Source organism: Schistocerca cancellata, chromosome 4, assembly GCF_023864275.1.
Source record: "Schistocerca cancellata isolate TAMUIC-IGC-003103 chromosome 4, iqSchCanc2.1, whole genome shotgun sequence".
In the NCBI taxonomy this organism is placed as follows: domain Eukaryota; kingdom Metazoa; phylum Arthropoda; class Insecta; order Orthoptera; family Acrididae; genus Schistocerca; species Schistocerca cancellata.
In genome coordinates, this window is record NC_064629.1 from 43548104 (window position 1) to 43571322 (window position 23219).

The following is a 23219-nucleotide window of genomic DNA, read 5'->3' on the forward strand; positions in this document are numbered from 1 at the left end:
CACATTGACACCGGTGTGTCAGACCCACCATACTTGCTCCGGACACTGCGAGAGGGCTGTACAAGCAATGATCACACGCACGGCACAGCGGACACACCAGGAACCGCGGTGTTGGCCGTCGAATGGCGCTAGCTGCGCAGCATTTGTGCACCGCCGCCGTCAGTGTCAGCCAGTTTGCCGTGGCATACGGAGCTCCATCGCAGTCTTTAACACTGGTAGCATGCCGCGACAGCGTGGACGTGAACCGTATGTGCAGTTGACGGACTTTGAGCGAGGGCGTATAGTGGGCATGCGGGAGGCCGGGTGGACGTACCGCCGAATTGCTCAACACGTGGGGCGTGAGGTCTCCACAGTACATCGATGTTGTCGCCAGTGGTCGGCGGAAGGTGCACGTGCCCGTCGACCTGGGACCGGACCGCAGCGACGCACGGATGCACGCCAAGACCGTAGGATCCTACGCAGTGCCGTAGGGGACCGCACCGCCACTTCCCAGCAAATTAGGGACACTGTTGCTCCTGGGGTATCGGCGAGGACCATTCGCAACCGTCTCCATGAAGCTGGGCTACGGTCCCGCACACCGTTAGGCCGTCTTCCGCTCACGCCCCAACATCGTGCAGCCCGCCTCCAGTGGTGTCGCGACGGGCGTGAATGGAGGGACGAATGGAGACGTGTCGTCTTCAGCGATGAGAGTCGCTTCTGCCTTGCTGCCAATGATGGTCGTATGCGTGTTTGGCGCCGTGCAGGTGAGCGCCACAATCAGGACTGCATACGACCGAGGCACACAGGGCCAACACCCGGCATCATGGTGTGGGGAGCGATCTCCTACACTGGCCGTACACCACTGGTGATCGTCGAGGGGACACTGAATAGTGCACGGTACATCCAAACCGTCATCGAACCCATCGTTCTACCATTCCTAGACCGGCAAGGGAACGTGCTGTTCCAACAGGACAATGCACGTCCGCATGTATCCCGTGCCACCCAACGTGCTCTAGAAGGTGTAAGTCAACTACCCTGGCCAGCAAGATCTCCGGATCTGTCCCCCATTGAGCATGTTTGGGACTGGATGAAGCGTTGTCTCACGCGGTCTGCACGTCCAGCACGAACGCTGGTCCAACTGAGGCGCCAGGTGGAAATGGCATGGCAAGCCGTTCCACAGGACTACATCCAGCATCTCTACGATCGTCTCCATGGGAGAATAGCAGCCTGCATTGCTGCGAAAGGTGGATATACACTGTACTAGTGCCGACATTGTGCATGCTCTGTTGCCTGTGTCTATGTGCCTGTGGTTCTGTCAGTGTGATCATGTGATGTATCTGACCCAGGAATGTGTCAATAAAGTTTCCCCTTCCTTGGACAATGAATTCACGGTGTTCTTATTTCAATTTCCAGGAGTGTATCATTTACATTCTGTATGAAAGTACACATTATCCACTACTTTTCTATTTAATTTTCCCCATTGTTGATACACTTCTGAAACATGGGAGTCATTTTTGTATCACAGGAATGTGCTGCCTGTGAAATGCCAGTAGAGTAGACATCGTTAGTTAATATTCTGGAAGAGGCTGAGTGGATGATTTACATGGGAACATGAAATAACAGATTCTCATAAACTTTTTACCTAAAGTAAAATTCATGACTGAGACCTCAGAACCATTCGAAATCAAGACTGATGTAAGACAATTACGCCAACTGCCCTGCCGCAGTTGTAACACCGGTTACCGTCAGATCACCGAAATTAAGCACTGTCAGGCTTGGCTAACACTTGGATGGGTGACCGTCAGGGTGCGCCGAGCGCTGCTGGTACTCAGTCCGCCAAATGAGGAGCTACTTGACTGAGAACTAGCGGCCCGGAGAGCGGTGTTCTGACTACATGCCCCTTTATATCCTATCGGCTGAGGATGACATGGCGATTGGTCAGTACCGATGGAGCTTACGAAGCCTGTTCGCGCAGAGGAGGAAGAGGAGGAGTAAGACAATTAGATGAACGTTCTCCATTTCTCTTCAGTTTTTTTAGACCGAGTCTGCCGACAAAAGTGAAAAAAAAGTCAACAAGAAGAATATGATTATCTGAGACTGCATCCCAAACTCAAAGAAGGATTTGTCGATCGTCCAGCCTCTGCTGATGACACTGAGTCAGTAATTTAAAAGCTCATTCGACTGAATGAACTCCGCAGCTCGTGGTCTAGAGGCTAGCGTTGTTACCTCTGGATTACGGGGTCCTGGGTTCGATTCCCGGTCGGGTTGGGATTTTCTCTGCCCGGGGACTGGGTGTTTGTGTTGTTGTCATCGTTTCATCATCATCCTCATCGTTCGTGATAGTGGCTAGACTGGACTGTGAAAAAATTGGGACTTTGTACGGGCGCTGACTGCGCAGTTGACAGCAAACCAAACTTCATCATCACCTGAAGGAAGTAGCTTAGAGAGTAAATCTGCAGTTTCCTTCAACAAAGGAAATATTTGTCAAACTTCAATGATGGACGAAAGTGTATGAGCACTTTCGAATTTTTCAAAAAATTCAGGTTCTTTGCTGAAGTGGTTCTGAAGGAATGTTAAAAGCCTGTGGCTTTTAAAATTTGACTGTGCCTCTATCTGACGGAAGACTTTTACAACAAGAAGGCATTTAGTATTTCCACCAATAACGTCCTCAATTAGAGAGGGAAGACTGATATTCTGTGGACTCTTAGATACAATGGCTGACGGTTGCTGACAACGATCATCCGAAACTATGTAATCCAAAGAAAAAAATGGAGATGTTTCAAGAATACACAAACGATCTGTAAGAAGTCGGTATCCCGTAAGGTACAGTCTGGAACAAAGATAAATTCAGAAAGATTGTGCAAAATTTCGAGGGATTTAGACTGCAAATAGAACCCAGAAGGGGGAGAGAACCTGTGTAGATCTTCATCGAGAGATTCATGAAATAGTGGCAGAATATCAAGGCCAGTAGGAGAATCAGACCTAAACACGGAAAATGATTTTTATTGTCAATACAAGTATGTACTCCATAGAGGTTCAGCTCAAATGAAAACAAAATTTTACGCATAATTGTTAATGGAATTATGGGAAACCAAAATGCGAATGTCATCATCCCCAAATTTTTTTTTCTCTGAAATCGCTATACAACCCTCTGTCTTGATGGTCGGTCTTCACTTTACATCTTGAACATTCTCATCGTCTGAAACGAAGACTCGCGCACACCCACAATCCATTGGTTCAGTCATCGTCTCGTGCCTCTAAATTTTAAACATGTGACGGTCGTAACCTTTCCTGTGCTGTTTCACGTATACGAAAATCAAGTCACTACTTGTATCTGACATGCGCCTAACGGTTTGGTTTCGTCGATGGTTATAAACACTTGTCACGACTCGTGTGCACGTTCCAACCAAGTCAATAACTTTTGCCAAGTGCATTACCCAACTCATTGCGTCACCGAAGTGCTGCCAGTATACAACAACGAAACCTATTTTGCAGACGACCTATCGTGTTTTAGACAGTATATAAACTCATATCGCCAAATAGCTTCTGCTCTCATAGATGAACAGTGACCTGAGAAATCGCCGCAAAGGGTAAAGTGAACTTTGGAAGACATTTCCACAAACGTGCACGTCCGTCTTTGTTTATGATCGTAATCCATAGCAAGCTTAATTCAGGGTGTACAGCGAAGGAATCCCTGAAAAATAAGACTGATAGACGACTGCAACTAACGATATGTTTATTTATATATCTTGGTGTCTGTTCTTTACGGACATTTCCAAAAGAACAGACGCGGCACGTATATAAAAGGATATACGGCTTGACAGCCATGAGATCTGTCCTCGGAGTCTTTCGCGACGGCATACATGAATAAAACGTTCTCGGTTTTCAATCCGCGTCAAATCGAATATAATCCTCGAGCTTTCGATGACCATCTCCGCCATCGTCGTCAGTTCACTGGCTGCCGGGGCTGCTACAGTTTCTCGCTTATATAGGCACGATGACATCATCAGCAGCTAATCAGATAGACCCAATGTGGCGCGTGCGCACGTGTTAAGTCGATCCGGGCAGCTAGCGGAGCTATTGCCCGTGGCAGAACCGGTGACGTCAGGTGGCGCCACGTTTGAAACTGCCGCTCTCGCGTCGCGCATCTGTCTTTGCTTTCTTTCGAAAGCGCGAGGATTTTGTTCGAACTGACGTTGCTTGAAAACCGAGAACGTTTTATTCAGCCATAAGATCCCTTCAGTGCAAATGCACTCACTCTCCTGAACTCTTGTGGGACTCCAGTGATTAGCGGCGAGCAATGAGTACGATAGACAGTAGTCCGCGACAAGGTGGTAATTGGGGGCGGATGACAATCGTGTCCGTACGATCGATTTTTTTTTCCTTTATTGTTATTTGTGGACCTTATACAAAGGCGGGCTGGCAGCGGTTAACATCTACTCCGCTCTTCAGCCACAAGAGCGACAATAATTGCGGAAAAGAAGACAGAAAAGTAACAAATCGGAGGTTAAAAAAACAGGAGATACAATACATAAAAAACAAGAAGCCTTTCACACTCGATGAAAACACATGAAAACACTGTCGGCACTGCACACAAACACTGACGAATGAGACGGTACAAGTGAACGAGAAGCGTGGCGGCGAAAAACACTAAATCACAATCACGACGGCACAGACACTAAACTGATGGCAATGATCTCCAGCGCGCGAATGTCCACTTAGCGTGTGCGAGTCCGGGGACCTGCCAAGAGGAATCCCGGGGGAGGAGAAGGGGGGGGGGGCAGGAAGGGAGGATGGAGGGAAGGAGAGAGAAGGGAGAGTGGGTGTCCTAAGGAAAGGACACAGGAAGTGGGAGGCGAGGATCAAAGTTGATAGGAGAGGTAGATGGAGGGGAGGAGGGCATCATCAGGGAGGGGGAGCTGGTGGAAGCCACCTTGGGAGAGGGTATGGAGAGTGGAGAGATGGAGAGCAGGTGGGACGTGGAAATACAGGCGCGGCAACGGACGGGGGCGGAAGAGGATGGGAGAGACCAGCGGGTGAGGGGGATCGAGTTTACGGGAGGTGTAGAGGATCCGTATCCGTTCGCGGAAAAGGAGGAGGTGGGGGAATGGAATAAGGTCGTACAGGATCTGCGTGGGGGAGGGGAGACGGATGCGATAGGTGAGGCGAAGAGCTTGGCATTCTAGGATCTGAAGGGATTTGTAAAAGGTAGGGGGAGTGGAGATTCAGGCAGGGTGGGCGTAGAAAAGGATAGGGCGAATAAGGAATTTATAGGTATGGAGGATGGTGGAGGGGTCCAGACCCTGTGTACGACCGGAAAGGAGCTCGAGGAGACGGAGTCGGGAGCATGCCTTGGCTTGGATTGCCCGGAGGTCCGAGGTCCAGGAGAGGCGACGGTCGAGGGTGACGCCAAGGTACTTAAGGGTGGGGGTGAGGGCGATAGGACGGCCATAGATGGTGATATAGAAATCGAGGAAGCGGAAGGAAGTGGTGGTTTTGCCTATGATGATCGCCTGGATTTTGGAAGGATTGACCTTAAGCAACCACTGGTTGCACCAAGCGGTGAACCAATGGAATTTTTTTTTTCTTTATTGTTATTTGAACACCTTTACAAAAAGGTTGGCTGGCAGCAGCATCCTACGCCGCTCTTCAGCCACACGTTTGACAGTGAAAAAATATATAGAAGACACATAAAAGAGTGAACGAAGTGGCGAGCAAAAAACAGTAGACACAGAAAACAAAAAAATACGAAGCCGTTCACATTGGACGCAAAAACACTGAAAACTGTCGACACGGCGCACAGTCACTGACGACTTCGACGGCACAGGTGAACGTAGGAGCGTGGCGGCGAAGAACACTAAACACAAACACGATGGCACACACACGAGATCTGATGGCGATGATCTCCGACGCGCGAATGTCTACGTAACGTGTGCGTGTCCGGGGACCTGCCAAGAGGGGAATAAGGGGTGGGGGAGGGAGAGGGGAGAGCAAAGATGCCAATGGAAGAGGAGATAGGAGGAGGAATGGAGGTATGGGGGTAAGAGAAGTCCGGAGGAGGAGTGGGAGAAAGGGAGGAGGGAGGGAAGGGGGAGAGAAGGGAGAGAGGGTACCCATAGGAACAAACACAGGAAGAGGGAGGGAGGATCAAAGTTGGTAGGAGGGGTAGATGGAGGGGAGGAGGGCATCATCAGGGAGGGGGAGCTGGCGGAAGCCGCCTTGGGAGAGGGTATGGAGAGTGGAGAGATGGAGAGTAGGTGGGACGTGGAAATACAGGCGCGGCAGCGGACGGGTGCGGGAGAGGATGGGAGAGACGAGTGGGTGAGGGGGATCAAGTTTACGGGAGATGTAGAGGATCCGTATCTGTTCGAGGAATAGGAGGAGGTGGGGGAATGGAATAAGGTCGTACAGGATCTGCGTGGGGGAGGGGAGACGGATGCGATAGGCGAGGCGAAGAGCATGGCGTTCTAGGATCTGAAGGGATTTGTAAAAGCTAGAGGGAGCGGAGATCCAGGCAGGGTGGGTGTAGCGAAGGTGTCATCGGCAAACTGGAGAAGGTGGATGGGGGGTGATGGTGGCGGCATGTCCACCGTATACAAAAGGTACAGAAGGGGGGAGAGGACGGAGCCTTGGGGCACACTGGCGGAGGGAAAAAAGGTGTAGGAATCCGTGTTATGGATGGAGACGTAGGAAGGACGTTGGGAGAGAAAGGAGCCAATCAGACGGACGTAGTTAATAGGAAGGGCAAAGGTTTGGAGCTTGAAGAGGAGACCGAAATGCCATACGCGGCATAGGCACGTTCGAGGTCCACGGAGAGGAAGATAGCGGAGCGACGGGAATTAAGCTGTTCGGAAAGGAGATGAGTGAGGTGAAGGAGAAGGTCATCGGAAGAGAAGGACGGACGAAAGCCACACTGGGTAACGGGAAGGAGGCGGTGCTGGTGAAGATGCTGGTGGGTGCGGGTGGGTGAGGATGGAACCAATCGAAGCGATCAAGGCGATTATTCATGAAAAGCGGGAAATCCCGCTTCGAGTGCTGGGCCGGCAAAAATTTTCGTTACTAGCCACTGAAATTATTTCAAAGCCTAATTGCAGCCGAGTCAGAAATTTGTTCATTTCATTTCATCAGGTATGTTTATTGTGAAAGTTGTAAGTATTTTATACAGAAGTTACGTATAAGTTTCGAAATAGTTCGAAAAGCTGCTAACAGATGGCGCTGTACTCGCAGTACCTAGTGCCTATAAATTCCCAGAGTGAAGAGTTCCACCGTTGAAGCGTGAGAGGAGGTTAGCGTACCGAAGGAAGAGGTTGAAATCGTGTATTTCGTTGATAATGTGTTTTTCTGCCACTGGAATACCACAGGTTAGAACACAGTCCTACGGCAACAAGGCATGGTTTTCAAAATGATTTAATGTTCCAAAAAGGACCCGATGCAACTGTTGATCTAGCGGGGATTGTTGGCCCCCAGTAAATTGTAGTTACTCCTGAAAATTCACGGTTTCGTGAATTATTCAGAAAAATCCAAGGAAATCCGTCCGGAAGATTACAACGGAGACTGGTTTGAAGCCACAGAAAATACTTAGACAGAGCCTATACATGTTTCTACTTACAATCCAGTCACCAGACCACACCTGTACAAGCTGTGCTACACGTGGCTGAACGTTGCAGACTAGATTCTCACAATGATTAATAATGAAGGATTTGAAGTTGGCTGCATCTGGTACACACCTCCACCTGAATGAAATCGTGAATTAAAAAAACTGGCTATTTTGGGGTTCGTAAAATCCCGAAGTGTGTGAAACGAAACGAAACGAAACGACTACATTCTCCCGAAGTTTCTGTTTGGGTTATGGTATGTGGGAGATGCATTATAGGCCCATTTTTCATACGAGAAACGGTCACTGGTAAACGTTATGTGGTTTATGGACAATGGGGACAGATCACATCACACTGAATAGGTGTTTCTCTTTCTTGACGAATTTATAGAATATTGCGTTGGACTGTTGCAAATTTACTGGCAGAGGAATTGATTGGCTTCCATATCCGCCTGATCTGACTCATTCTGACTCTTTTTCGTGGAGCACAGTGAAAGACATTGTCCAATGGAACCCGCACGACGAGCTCGAATCGGTGATCTGTATGGCATCTGAATCAGTTTCCGTTGAGACACTACGGGGTGTGATTGCAAATTTCATTGTTCGTTTGCGCCCCATGCGTACTGCGAGTGGTGTACATTTTGAAAAGATTATGATGTGACTGCAAAGACTGCTTGCAGCGGACGAGTTTAATTAGGCACGCTCATAGTTTGCGAGCTGCAAAGCGTACAGCGCCATCTGTTAGCAGCTTTTCGAACTATTTCGAAAGTTCTGTATAAAATTCTTACAGCTTATACAATAAACATACATTATGTTGCACTCGTCTCCTTCGCTGTACATCCTCTTTCTTTTTCTTCTAATTTCTCAACATAACGAAGTTTGTAGATAAATCTAGTATTAACGCCACACATTTCTCAGCTTTGCTAAAAACAACTTCAGTATATTAACGTCTCAGGAGACGTACAGCTTTCTTCATTAAACGAAAGTTGAAATATAAGTGTTTGAACGTAACATATTACTACTGACTTCAAATTTTATTGCAAAGAAACTAATCAGAATTTGTATAAAAACGTAATAACTTTTCTTTACAGACCGCCAACACTTCTGCACTGCCAAAAAAGATGTTCAGCTTCGCCTTGACAGATTTGGAATATGCCAATGCAGTGTACGAAGTAAGACTGTTCATTCAGTCGAGAGTTGCAGCTGTGAAAGAAATTTGGTCACAACCAGCTGTTACCAGCTTCAAGACTAAGCCAGATGGTAAGCAGTGTTAAATACCTATGGTGCAAGAATATATTTGAAATTATATTTAACGTCACTATTTAATCTCGAAGGCCAGCGACCTTGCCACAGTGGTAACAACGGACCCCGTCGAATCACCGAAGTTAAACGCTGTCGGGCTTGGCTAGTCCTCGGACGGTTCACCATCGGAGTCTACCGAATGCTGCTGGAAAAGCGTGTGGTGAGGCCAGTGGACGAGTTACTCGATTGAGAAGTAGCTTCACCGATCACCAAAACTGACAACGGCCGGGAGAGCGCTATAATGACCACATCCGCATCCGGTGACGCCTAAGGGCTGAGGATGACACGGGCGGTCTTTGTTTTTATTGTATCTTCAGCTGCAGTTGATGTGAATATGAGCAACTGATAACGCTCAGAAACAGAAACCGAAGTACTCTTCTAGCAATTAACTCTTGAACTGGCATGTTTTCAGTAATTTTGCTGAACCTCTTCGGCTGAATTACAGAATGGTTCCTCCGAGAAAGTCATGGTCGATTCCTTTGTCACTGTTATGCAAAATCTCTGATTTTAAATTATAATGGAAAGTGTCCAAATCTTCAGAAGTAATAATCAACTGGTTCTGATTTTTACTGAGTTATTATCGCAGTTTTCGCCTACCGATAGCACAGAACCTACAGAGGATCTAAATCAGGGTGGTTGCCCTGTGCTCTTAACCGAGACTTTCCAAGTAGTCATTGTGTACTAGGTTCACTCATACACTCCTGGAAATGGAAAAAAGAACACATTGTCAGACCCACCATACTTGCTCCGGACACTGCGAGAGGGCTGTACAAGCAATGATCACACGCACGGCACAGCGGACACACCAGGAACCGCGGTATTGGCCGTCGAATGGCGCTAGCTGCGCAGCATTTGTGCACCGCCGCCGTCAGTGTCAGCCAGTTTGCCGTGGCATACGGAGCTCCATCGCAGTCTTTAACACTGGTAGCATGCCGCGACAGCGTGGACGTGAACCGTATGTGCAGTTGACGGACTTTGAGCGAGGGCGTATAGTGGGCATGCGGGAGGCCGGGTGGACGTACCGCCGAATTGCTCAACACGTGGGGCGTGAGGTCTCCACAGTACATCGATGTTGTCGCCAGTGGTCGGCGGAAGGTGCACGTGCCCGTCGACCTGGGACCGGACCGCAGCGACGCACGGATGCACGCCAAGACCGTAGGATCCTACGCAGTGCCGTAGGGGACCGCACCGCCACTTCCCAGCAAATTAGGGACACTGTTGCTCCTGGGGTATCGGCGAGGACCATTCGCAACCGTCTCCATGAAGCTGGGCTACGGTCCCGCACACCGTTAGGCCGTCTTCCGCTCACGCCCCAACATCGTGCAGCCCGCCTCCAGTGGTGTCGCGACAGGCGTGAATGGAGGGACGAATGGAGACGTGTCGTCTTCAGCGATGAGAGTCGCTTCTGCCTTGGTGCCAATGATGGTCGTATGCGTGTTTGGCGCCGTGCAGGTGAGCGCCACAATCAGGACTGCATACGACCGAGGCACACAGGGCCAACACCCGGCATCATGGTGTGGGGAGCGATCTCCTACACTGGCCGTACACCACTGGTGATCGTTGATGGGACACTGAATAGTGCACGGTACATCCAACCGTCATCGAACCCATCGTTCTACCATTCCTAGACCGGCAAGGGAACTTGCTGTTCCAACAGGACAATGCACGTCCGCATGTATCCCGTGCCACCCAACGTGCTCTAGAAGGTGTAAGTCAACTACCCTGGCCAGCAAGATCTCCGGATCTGTCCCCCATTGAGCATGTTTGGGACTGGATGAAGCGTCGTCTCACGCGGTCTGCACGTCCAGCACGAACGCTGGTCCAACTGAGGTGCCAGGTGGAAATGGCATGGCAAGCCGTTCCACAGGACTACATCCAGCATCTCTACGATCGTCTCCATGGGAGAATAGCAGCCTGCATTGCTGCGAAAGGTGGATATACACTGTACTAGTGCCGACATTGTGCATGCTCTGTTGCCTGTGTCTATGTGCCTGTGGTTCTGTCAGTGTGATCATGTGATGTATCTGACCCCAGGAATGTGTCAATAAAGTTTCCCCTTCCTGGGACAATGAATTCACGGTGTTCTTATTTCAATTTCCAGGAGTGTATAAAAGAAAAGACTATACTTTCCCACCGTCATCGCGTTTGACAGACACGGAGCTCCAGCTCAGATGAGGAACGGTATCCCATCGCGGCCTCACTGATGGAACCACCACGGTAACCGTCCGAAGTGATTTAGGGAACTCACTCAGATTATCTCGCATTGAACTGCAAGATCCCTAACGTAGGCAAAGCTGCTGTTTTATTATCAGCACTGAAATGTGTGTGGAGTGTTGCCAGTATAGTCACAAATGGCTGATAGACGGTTCTCAGTTTGTAATGCTGCAGTAATGTTGTCCACATACGTGACGAGTTGCTCAACAGGAATCACGCAAAACGCGGTTTCCAACGTGATAGGTACACTCTCAGAAACGAACTGGTACACCACACGGAACATTCTCCTAAACTACATTTGCGATCGCAGCGCTCTCCACTGGCAGTTGATGGATGTTGCTGGCCCACGAACCTGGTATTTTACTTTTTCAAATACGCTGCAAAGTGGCTCTGCTCGGCAATATTTAACTCTTAACTTTCCACAAACATAACATTACACAATCACTGCTACTATTTCACTGTTGCAGGGTATTCTCTTCGTGTGTAGATGGATGTAATTTTTATGTACAGAAGTGGAAATGGTTATTGACACGAGACTGCGTGGCTGTATCCGAATGCTTTTCTAGATAGAAAATAACCGAATCACTCTATCTTTGCTACTGTAACGTCGCGTTACTAAGGCAGAAACTGTAGCACTACAAATCGTAGATCAAAGCTGTCCAAGATTTTCTCACACGCCTGATTACTGAACGAGGTGGTGTAGTGTTTATTGGACTCGCATTCGGGAGGACGGCAATTCAAATCCCTATTCAGTCATCCTGATTTAGGTTCTTCTTAGGTTCCCCAAATCTCTTAAAGCAAATTTCAGGATCATTCCTTTGCAAACGATACGAATCAACTTGTTTCCCCAATCTGAGCTCGTGTTATGTGTCTGATAACTTCGCTGTCGATGGGACATTGAGCCCTAATCTTCCACCCTTTCCCTTTTGTGCTTCCACCCTTTTCCCTTTTGTGCGCCTGGCCAACAAAAACCATTCTGTATCTTGACGACGATAAGGGTGTAAGCACACGACACATCACCGCCGCACGAGATATATCACATAGTACCACATAGAGGACGTTTCACAAGGAGTTCAATAATGCATATCACTGTAAATACACTGACCGAAAAAAAATCCCACCACCAACAAGGAGTCGTGCGAGATAAAAGAAATTTAGTAGACGTTTTTCTACATATAAATGATGACGTTTATTCAAAATTTCGAGCCAGTCGCTTCAGAGTGGCTCTAGCGGTGCCACCGTGAGGATGTAAATTAGGTTTGCTTTAAATACGCGCTGTAACGTAGTGAGCGTTGGTTGCGTTTGAAATTGGATATCTTTAACACAACGAAGACGTCATTATCAACACCTCACTGAGTTTGAACGAGGTTGGATAATAGAGCTAGGAGAAGCTGGATGTTCCTTCCGCGATGTAGCCACTACACACGGTTACTGGTAGTGGTGGTCACGAGAATGTACGGTCGCAAGAAGACCTGGCCCCGGATGGCCACGTGTGGCGCATCCTACTGCGTCTGCAACAGCTATTCCACAGTGACACAACAAACTGTTCGAAAGCGGTTGCTTCGAGGACAATTCCGAGCCAGAGATCTTTAGCCTGCATTCCGCTGATCCCAAACCACAGTCATCTGCGACTTAAGTGTCGTCAAGCGAGAGCTAATTGGAGGGTGGAGTGGAGATCTGATGAAAGTCGGTTCTGACTCGGTGCCAGTGTTGGTTAGAAGGAGGCCAGGTGAGCGCCTGCAACCAACCTGTCTGTGTGCTACAGCTGGCGTTATAGTCAGAGGTCCGGCAGCAGGAGCTCTCTCGTCGCCATCCCATGCACCCTGGTCGACCTGTTGTGCTCCCATTCGGAACAGCATTCCAGGGATTGCTTCCTAACAGGATAACGCTCGCCTACAAACCGCAGTTATAATCCAATATCCCTACAGTGTGTCTACACATTGCTTTGTACTGCTCGATCACCACATCTGTCTCCAATCGTACACATATGGGACATCATCGGACGACAATTCCAGTGTCATCCAGAACCAGCTTTCACTGCCCCAGTATTGACCGACCAAGTGCAACAGGCATGGAACTCCAGCCCACAAACTGACATCCGACACCAGTATGAGACATGCATCCACGTTTGCATGTTCGCATTCGACATTCTGGCGGTTACACCGGTTATTAATGTACTTGCATTCCAAATTTGTAATGGCTCGTTTCGCGCTTACATTAACCTGTCATCTTGCAATGTCAATCACTAGAATATATTACCTAGACAAATGTATTTCTAAAATTTCATTATTCTATATTAATTATTTCTTGGTGCTAGGAATTTTTTGGTAAGTATATGTTCAGGGTCTTTCTCCTGCAATTCGGCAACCACGCGATATCTCTTGTCGACGGTTTCTTGCTCCAGACGCCAATCCACTGTTTCTTCTGTCGAGTTTACAAACGAGGCAATGTTCAGAAGAGATGGAATAGCAAATTTCCACAACCAGATTTTGTGTGCAGATGAAATACTCTCGGAACAATTCGTACTAGACGCCAGTACCGTGGTGTTGGAATTTTAGGTGCTCGTCTGGTAGATCCATTTATTTCACGAAGCCTTTATTAAAAAATCTGTCACAGTTGCAGAACATATGTTTGGCGACTAGTTTCGAACCAACTGGTTCATTATCGAACCAGACATACTGAGGCTACAAGAAATTGTCAGTGGACAGTGGATACAAATGCAGAACTGTAATATGAACAGTTCAAATGTAACAGAAATTAATTATTTGAATTCAGACATACCTGCACTGAAAGTGCCTGAGCTTAATAACGAACATCAAAATGGCAATATATAATTTACAAAGTAATAGTAGATGACTGTCACTATCAACATGTGCCTACTTAGCAAGTCAGAATCAAACTGAGGCCAGCACAGCCAACAGTACGAGAAAATGTTCGATGGCGCTAGGGTCGCACCTCATTACAAGCGCACCTCCAAAGCCAGTGGGCATGTCGCCTTTTTAAATGAGGATGCGCCGAAGTACCTTTATTAATCTTTACATCAATGTAGTAAATGACAACGGAAAAGGGAGAACCGAAGAGGTACTCAAGGTACCCTCCGCCACACACCGTCAGGTGGCTTGCGGAGTATGGATGTAGATGTAGATGTAGATGTAGATGTAGATGTATTTTAGTATTCGTTCTCTGTAATTTAGTACAACAGGATTCGTACGAAGGGATACACACTATGATCACAGGACAACGCGATATCAATCTGGTCGCTGTGAGAAGATATTCGTATTAGTTCTGTGTCGTGAGACGCTGTTTTATGAGAGCAGTGTAGCTGTTGTTTACGAAAACGTATTGCCTAAACAATGTGTATTGTTTTAACTGTTTTATGTATGTAAACTTTTTATTTATATAAACTTTTAGACGATAATCATCTGTATATATAACATAAAATTTGTAATTGTGAGCAACAGATGTATTTTTATTTATTTTTATTGTCATTTTAATTGATGCAGATGCTTAAGCATTTTATATAAATTTAAACAATTATGCGACACTGGTCATACATGCTGTATGGACATCCCTTTCATATAGTGCCACCATTTTCAAATTCAAACATCATGATCTGACAAATTTACTGGCTCATGATGCGTGTTTAATTACAAATTACATTTTAGCGATATGATATCCACTACAAAGCGCTCTCATACGAAACATTGTGCTACGCTTCAGGCAGTGCGCGGCATTTCTTGTTTATTCACTCTGAGATCATCAAATGGTTCAAATGGCTCTGAGCACTATGGGACATAACATCTGAGATCATCAGTCTCCAAGAACTTAGAACTACTTAAACCTAACTAACCTAAGGATATCACACACATCCATGCCCGAGGCAGGAGTCGAACCTGCTACCGTAGCGGTCGTGCAGTTTCAGACTGAAGCGCCTAGAACCGCTCGGCCACACTGGCCGGCTCTGAGGTCATCATACACGATTTTGGGCACCTAATGTAACCTTCTACATGTAGGCTGGACACAATGGCCTGTTTTTATTTAATTTTAGTCTTTAATTTTTAAAGTTGTGGCGTGTTCTTACATGTAGGCCACACATAACCGCCCGTTCCAAATTTTAATTGTTACATTAGGGGCCCAAAACTGTATATGATGGTCTTACTGCGGATAAACAAGAAACACGACGCGTTGTATGATGTTTAGCGTAAAGTTTTGTATGAGAGCGCTTTACAGTGGATGTCATATTGCTTAAATGTAATCTGTAATTAAATATGCATGTCAAGTTAGTAAATATGTCATCTCACGATGTTTGAATTTGACACATTTCTTCGTAGTAGAGCGCTTTTCAATGGGTCTCAAAGCACTTAAGGGTATCTGTAACTAGATTAGCATGTCTACCCAGTAAATATGTCAGATCATTATGTTTAAATTTGGCTATGGTAGCGTTATATGAAAAGGGCGTCCATTCAGCATATATGACCAATATCGCATAACTGTTTAAATTTATGTATAAACTTTAGCATCTTTATTTAAGTATAAAACACGAATCGCTCGAATGGATACGCACTACGATCACAGGACAAGTCGATATCAATGTGGTAGCAACTGATAAGATGTTCGTTATAGTTCTGTGCCATGAAACGCTGTTTTATTAGGACTATGTAAATGTTGTTTACAAACACGTATTGCCTAAAAAAACAATGTGTATTGTTTTAAATGTTTTATGTATCTAAACTTTTTACATGTGTAAACATTTAGATGACAATCACCTGACGTAAGACACAAAATTTGTAATGTGAGCAAAAAATATATTTTAATGTTATTTTTTCCGTGTTGCATCTAGTGAACTCCGCGGCTGTTAATGATAGTTGGTGACTGGCGCAACCAGCCACAAATACTTTTTAAATGTTTCATTCTAGTGTTATAACTGGTCTGGGGCTACCATGCCCATCTTTAGATGGCTAATATTTTCAGTTATAAAAATGTTTTTATCACCAACATGTTGTCTGCTCTTGCAATAAGCTTCAGTAGATGGCGATTTGTCTTTTTTTGTGGTCCATGTGGTTTCCCAGGCCGATGTATGTTGCTTAATTGCAAATAGCACACGCATTGCAAATAAATGACTGTGGCACACTTCATAATATTTTTCATGTCAGTATTGAGCATCGCAAATGTGAGTCTACTCACTCAGGGATCATCATGAGGCTGAGTGCATCCCGTTCCAGTCCTCCCGCCAAGGAAATATCTGTGGCAGTACTGAGAATCGAGTCGGGGCCCTCCGCCTAACAGCCAGAAGCGGCTACGGAGACGGACAACGCTAAGGACGATTTCCTTATCCGTGTTGAGATTGTGCTCCGCCGCTAATGACCCCGACATTAAGGGGACGTTAAGCCCTCTGCTATGTATCCTGCTAAATGGATAGGAAGGTGATGATCTGTTTGCTGGCCGACCGGATCGCTCGAGCTTATTCTAATAGACTTCTTTCTGATATTTCATTAAAATATAGTGTGTGTACGGAAGTCAGTGAGTCTTGATGATTTGCAAAAGCTAATACCGAGGCCTGCCACTCTGTTACATAAAAGATGTTGTAACGAGCCAGATTCCTGGAAATGCAGTGCATAGCTCTATATCGACGACGGGTGTCATCAATTCCTGCAAGTGCATCGCTTAACACACAACAAATGGAACGGCATTAGTCAAGTTTCTTAGTCACGGGTCATATCGTCGTAAACCGTTCCATTAATATTCATGTTGTGCTGGAAAGCCCATCTGCCAGTGTGATTTCCACTACAGTATCCTATTACGCGCCCTTGCCAATGAATTTTGCAAAGCCTGGTCCCTTAACCATTTTTACAACACATGTACTAATTTGCTCCAGTGGGTGACAGTGCATCTAAAGAAACACGATGAATGTATGGCATTTTTCAACAGCACTACGTTTGAGGAAACTCAGTAAGACAGTCTTTTCTAAGCACTTCAAACATCTATAAATACTGCTAATGCCCTATATTGGTAGCATCAGCAAGCTACAGGTAATCATAGCTTTCAGGAACGCATATAAAAATAATTTATAGTTCATGATTACCTCTGCTTATGTAAAGTATTTCGTGACTCATTCCACAGGTTTTATTGACCACTGACAGAAAATTCGTGTAACACTTTTCACTCATACAAAGACGGCTTGGAGGAAGACATGGAGCACTTGATTATATGTTGGTGCCTGTAGCTTTTTTGAAATTAAATTCAGAAAGAAGGCGTTACACATCAACTATCTATAAAAATCTTAAATAAATTTGATATTTCAAATTTCAATGCATATTACAAAGGTGAATCACTCTTCTTCTTGTTCTTCTTCTAATAACTAATAACTTTTTTTCAAGTCGTCAGCTTACTATCTGACTTTCCGAATCAGCTTACAGACTGAATTTTCATTACTGTTTCAGTTCCCAAATTTCCTCCCCGGACACAAGAAGGAAGCTTCCAGGTCTTCAAACAACGGAATCATCGCGATTTAATAGTATACTGGCAAAAAATCTCTAGGTGTGCCGAAAATGGTGAAGGATTCAGCTACAGGATAATTTCTGTTGAAGAAAATGGCGAGCGGTATGTACACTTGATGACCATCATATTGACTCCATTTCCACAATTTATGAAAAATAATAATAAACAAATTATAATAACGAAAGCTTCAGATGTACCATAATTGCTCTGCGATGCTTTACATGTACCATACATGCTGTACGAGTACAGTGCTCAAAGCCGCTTCCCGGAATTTCTTCGATGAAATGACTTCCGATCCAGCAACTAGAGGAGCAGAATGAAGGTGTTTTCATTAGCCGTTTCCTCTTCCTTCTAAGTGCTCGCTTCCTGCAGGGATGTTTCGAATTTTTTTTTTTTAATGTGATGTGAAGGGGAAATCACCAGTCCTAGGAAGCCCCGACCACAATCCTGTCACAAGGATTATGGAAAGTCCAACTCCCCACCTTCGGATTGGGAAATCCCCCCTGCCAACAGATACTGAACATTTGCTTTGACATCCACAATGGCTAAGACGGCCTGCTCACGGACACATCCGGGAATGATATTGTTGGGCCGGTCCAGGGGTAGATGCCAAGGGGTAGGTGGGTTCTGACACAGAGAGCAAAATAATTAGAACCATAGGTATAAACTGAAGAGCCAAATAAACTGGTACACCTGCCTAATATCGCGTAGGGCGACCATGAACTCGTAGAAGTTCCGCAACACGACGTTGCATGGACTCGATTGATGTCTGAAGTAGTGCTGGATGGAACTGACACCATGAATCCTGCAGGGCTATCCATAAATCCGTAAGAGTACGAGGGGGTGGAGATCTCTTCTGAACAGCATGTTGCAAAGCATCCCAGATATCCTCAATAATGTTCATGTCTGGGGAGCTTTGTGGCCAGCGAAAAGTGTTTAAACTCAGAAGACTGTTACTGGACCCACTCTGTAGCAATTCTGGACGTATGGGGTTTCGTATTGTCCTTCTGGAATTGTCCAAGTCCGTCGGAATGCACAATGAACATAAATTGATGCAGGTAATCAGACAGGATGCTTATGTACGTGTCACCTGTCAGAGTCTTATGTAGGCGTGTCAGGGGTCGCATATCACTCCAACTGCACACGGCCCACACTATTATAGAGCCTGCACCAGTTTCAACAGTCCCCTGCTAACATGTAGGGTCCATGGTCTCACGAGGTTGTCTCCATACCTATACACTTTCATCTGCCCGATACAATTTGAAACGAGACTCGTCCGACCAGGCAACACGTTTCCACTCATCAACAATCCAATGTCGGTGTTGACGGGCCCAGGTGAGGTATAAAGCTTTGTGTCATGCAATCATCAAGGGCACACGCGTGGGCCTTTGGCTCCGAAAGCCCATATAGATGATGTTTCGTTGAATAGTTCACACGCTGACACTTGTTGATGGCCCAGCATTAAATTCTGCAGCAATTTGCTGAAGGTTGCACTTCTGTCACGTTGAACTGTTCTCTTCAGTCGTCATTGGTCCCGTTCTTGCAGGATCTAAAAAAAATGGCTCTGAGCACTATGGGACTCAACTGCTGAGGTCATTAGTCCCCTAGAACTTACAACTAGTTAAACCTAACTAACCTAAGGACATCACACACATCCATGCCCGAGGCAGGATTCGAACCTGCGACCGTAGCGGTCTCGCGGTTCCAGACTGCAGCGCCAGAACCGCGCGGCCACTTCGGCCGGCTTTGCAGGATCTTTTTTCGGCCACAGCGATGTCGGAGATTTGATGTTTTACCGGATTCCTGGTACCCGTGGCTGCAAGTCCAAACAGTATTCCACAATAGTCCATTACACAGTCACGTTCGTCATAAACATTCACAATAACGAAAAGGCAAACGAGTTAACACTGCGAAGGCTCCAAGTAAACTCCACGATTAGATTGGTTGACGTCCGTGCGGCGGCTTCGTAAGCTGGCTCGGAGGTGGCGCTACTCGTGCTTGCAGCAAAAGGTATGTCTACGAGGTGGCTGCGGATTGCCAGGGCTATCATATGTGTTATCTGCCAACCTCTGGACGTAAACTGCCTGGCGTGTTGTCGATAATGTACGAAACTAGATGCTGTGACAGGCGGACCCGCTAGTGTAAAAGGATGCGGGATGTATGATGTTGGTCAGGAGAGCTCAGTGACTTCGGACGTGGTCTAGTCATTGGATGTCATCTGAGCAACGAATCAATCAGGGTCATTGCAGCCCTTCCAAAGCTATCCAAATCGACTGCTGGTGATGTGACTGAAGTGGAAATGCGAAGGACCAAAATCAGCGAATACCTGGATAGCAGTGCACGAGTCAGAAGCCAAGACAGAAACGGGTGAAGCCGCAAAGCGAATGGGCGGTCTGCGGAAGACAACACGAAACCGTGTAGTAGTCGAGAAAAACACAGCTGTCTGCTGCAGACAAGACACAGACTAGGACTAATCCAAAGCAACCTATTCAACAAGGACCTGCAAAGAGAAAATCTTCGCCACCACAATGTCAAGAGGCCAAGAACGAAGAGAGAATCCAAAACGCGACCACTGAGAAGAACCAAATGCCAAGCGAAGTTGTTGTCAAATAGTACACAGTACAGCGATGATACTAACCGACAATACCAGACGCGAGTACAGAACTACTGACCGTTCGCTGAGCTGCCATTTTTATACCGGCCACGACGAACACTACTGGCCGGCGTGTTCACGTGGCGAAACGGGTGGCTTGCTCGCCAAGCGAGCACAACGCTGCGGCGATACTGCGCTCTCTAACGGCCATCTAGGTCCATTTCCTCCGGTGGGTATTCAGATTTCGCGGAGCTGGATACCAGAGGGACCGGCTAGTATTGCGGAGGGTAGTTGTAAAAATTCGTACGAAATCAGCGGAAGGAATCATTCATGAGTTATAAAATGCTACCACCAGTCCAAATAACACAGTGACTTTGCGCAGGAACTCAAAACGACTGGAGTACAGTGGTCGAGCAGCTCCTCATAAGCCACACATTTATGTAGGCAGTGCTAAGCGACGCTAGAGGTGGTGTAAAGAGCGACGTCACTGAACAGTGGATGACTGGGAGTGATGAATCACGCTGTACCCTGTGGCAATCCGAGGGAAGGGCTTAGGTTTGGCGAATGTCTGGAGAGCCTTAACTGTTGTCGCGTGCAGTGCCAACAGTGAAGTACAATGGATGTAGTCTTCTGGTACGGTGGTGTTTTCTCACGGTTTGGGTGTGATCCCCTTATTTTCCTAAAGAAAATGCTGAAGAAGGATATAAACACATTTTACAGCATTGTGCACTGCATACAGTAGAGGAACAGTCCAGAGAAGATGGTTCTTTGTATGAGCATGACAGTGCACCCTTGATAAAGCAGCATCGGCGAGCGGTTTGTGAGTAATAACATCCCTGAAACTAACTCGCCGGCCCAGAGTCCTGGACGAATCCAATGGAACACTGCTGCAATGAGTTGGAACGTTGAGTTTGCTCCAGATCTCAGCGTACAAGGTGACTGCTTTCTCTGGTTTTGGCTCTTGAGAAAGAATGGGCTGCTGTTCCTCCATACACATTCAGACACCTCATTGAAAATGTCGCCAGTAGAGTTCAAGCCGTCATAAAAGGGAAGGGTGGACACACCTCACATTAACGCCCAGTAATAGGTGCCCGGATACTTTTGATCAGATAGTGTATTGAGTAATATCAAGGCCATCAGAAAATTGTACAATGGGAGTAGGATTTGTCACAAACAGGAAAACACAGCAAAGAGGGAGCTAATGTGAACAGTTCAGTGACAGGGTTAGAGTCGTCGGAATCAAAACTGAACTACACCGGCAACTCTACTTTCGGTATACATGAGTAGTGGGGCTAGGCCGGTGCGGCCCCACATTCCATTGTTGACAGATGTATCCAAGATGGAGGCTGTGATGTCATCCAAGATGGCAGCATGTAGACTTGGCAACAGTGCATGATATCATCCAAGATGGAGGCCATGACATCATCCAAGATATTGGATTTTGGTGGGAAGATCGGTCAATTGGGCTACCTCCACTAACCTAACGCCCCTCACCGCCCCTCCCCCAGAAAAATGGCGGGAAGTTCAAATTCCAACAAGATAATGCATCACCCCACAGTTATCTCTACTAACCTAAGAAAATCGTGAGACAATAGGTCACTTGGGCTACCTCCACTAACCTAAGTCATCCAACCGCCACCTCTTCCTAGGAATTGCTGGGAAAAGGACTCAGCCTGTGCTGGGCTGCTGGACAGAGAAAGGAGTGTACTTGATTTATTTTGGAACAACGATTTTAGGGATGGAGTATATTTCTTACATTGATACAAAATACACACTGACATACTTGGGGTCACGCCACACCCTACAGACATGCAAACCACTAAAAGACTCTTCAAACATGCCTGCTAATCGTCAGCTGTTGAAAACATGCACCAGTCTTTATTTAAACAATTTGAGCCACTACCGTCATCCAGTGCGTTCGCCATGAGGTCCAGAGCCAACTGACCTAGTACACAGTATTGCCACCAGAGGGCACTGTCGTCCGTTCTGTGATGTAATCCAAGATGGCCACTGTGACATCAGCTGATGATGCAAGTACCATTATCAAAGATGGTGGCAAATAGTGTGTTCACTACGTGGTATGGAGTCCAACTGACCTAGTACACAGTACCGTCACCAGAAGGTGCTGTCATAACTCCTGTGACATATTCCAACATGGTGGTCTGGAGAGGGGGAAATGGCGCAAAAATGACTCAGCCTGCACTGGGCTGTTACAGACAGTAAGGAAGGAATGTACTTTATTTATTTTGGAACAATTTATTGAGAGGCCGAGTATATTTATCTCACTGATACAAAAAACATGCTTGGGGTCACACCACACAGCCCACAGACCTGTAAACTATTCCTAAAAAACGCTCTGCGGACAGGCAAACAACTTCTAATTTACCAAAATAATTTCAGTACAGACATGCAGACTCCTCCTAAATAATGCAGTTCACAGATGCACACACATGAAATCAACTCGTAAAGTGTCCAAATAGCGTATAGCACAGCCTACAGACCTGCTTGCAAAATAATGCAACAGACATGCAATCAACACGCACAAAAACCATCCACCACCCCCTGTCCAGTAGACCACACAGGAGGCTACCTGCAGCCCCATCAAGTGATGCAGCCAGCAGCTGTAAAACCATGTACAGATGCCCTCAAGCATAAGGCGGTGCTGGCCGGAGTGGCCGAGCAGTTCTAGGCGCTACAGTGTGGAACCATGTGACTGCTACTGTCGCAGGTTTGAATCCTGCCTCGGGCATGGGTATGTGTGATGTCATTAGGTTAGTTAGGTTTAAGTAGTTCTAAGTTCTGGGGGACTGATGACCTCAGCAGTTAAGTCCCATAGTGCACAGACCCATTTCAACCATAAGACAGCGACATCCTTTCATACTTACTACCTGAGAAATTCCTCTCGAAATACATCTTCACCTAGGCACCGTTACTGAAGCGACTGGATGGGAGTGCACATGCACCAGGGGCGCGCATGCTGACACAGCCGCGAGCCACTGCCGGAAGCAAGCAAGTGCGATCCATTGCTCTCACACCACT

General features: G+C 46.6%; 1 protein-coding gene across 1 annotated transcript in view; it reads left to right on the top strand.

The window, feature by feature from the left end:
• Positions 1–23219, top strand: part of LOC126184776 (cytokine receptor-like) — a 430688-nt gene that overhangs the window by 232872 nt on the left and 174597 nt on the right. The window contains exons 6-7 of the mRNA XM_049927330.1: positions 8665–8833; positions 17530–17689. Of these exons, the coding sequence (XP_049783287.1) occupies positions 8665–8833; positions 17530–17689 (329 nt within the window). The remainder of the gene's footprint in view (positions 1–8664; positions 8834–17529; positions 17690–23219) is intronic.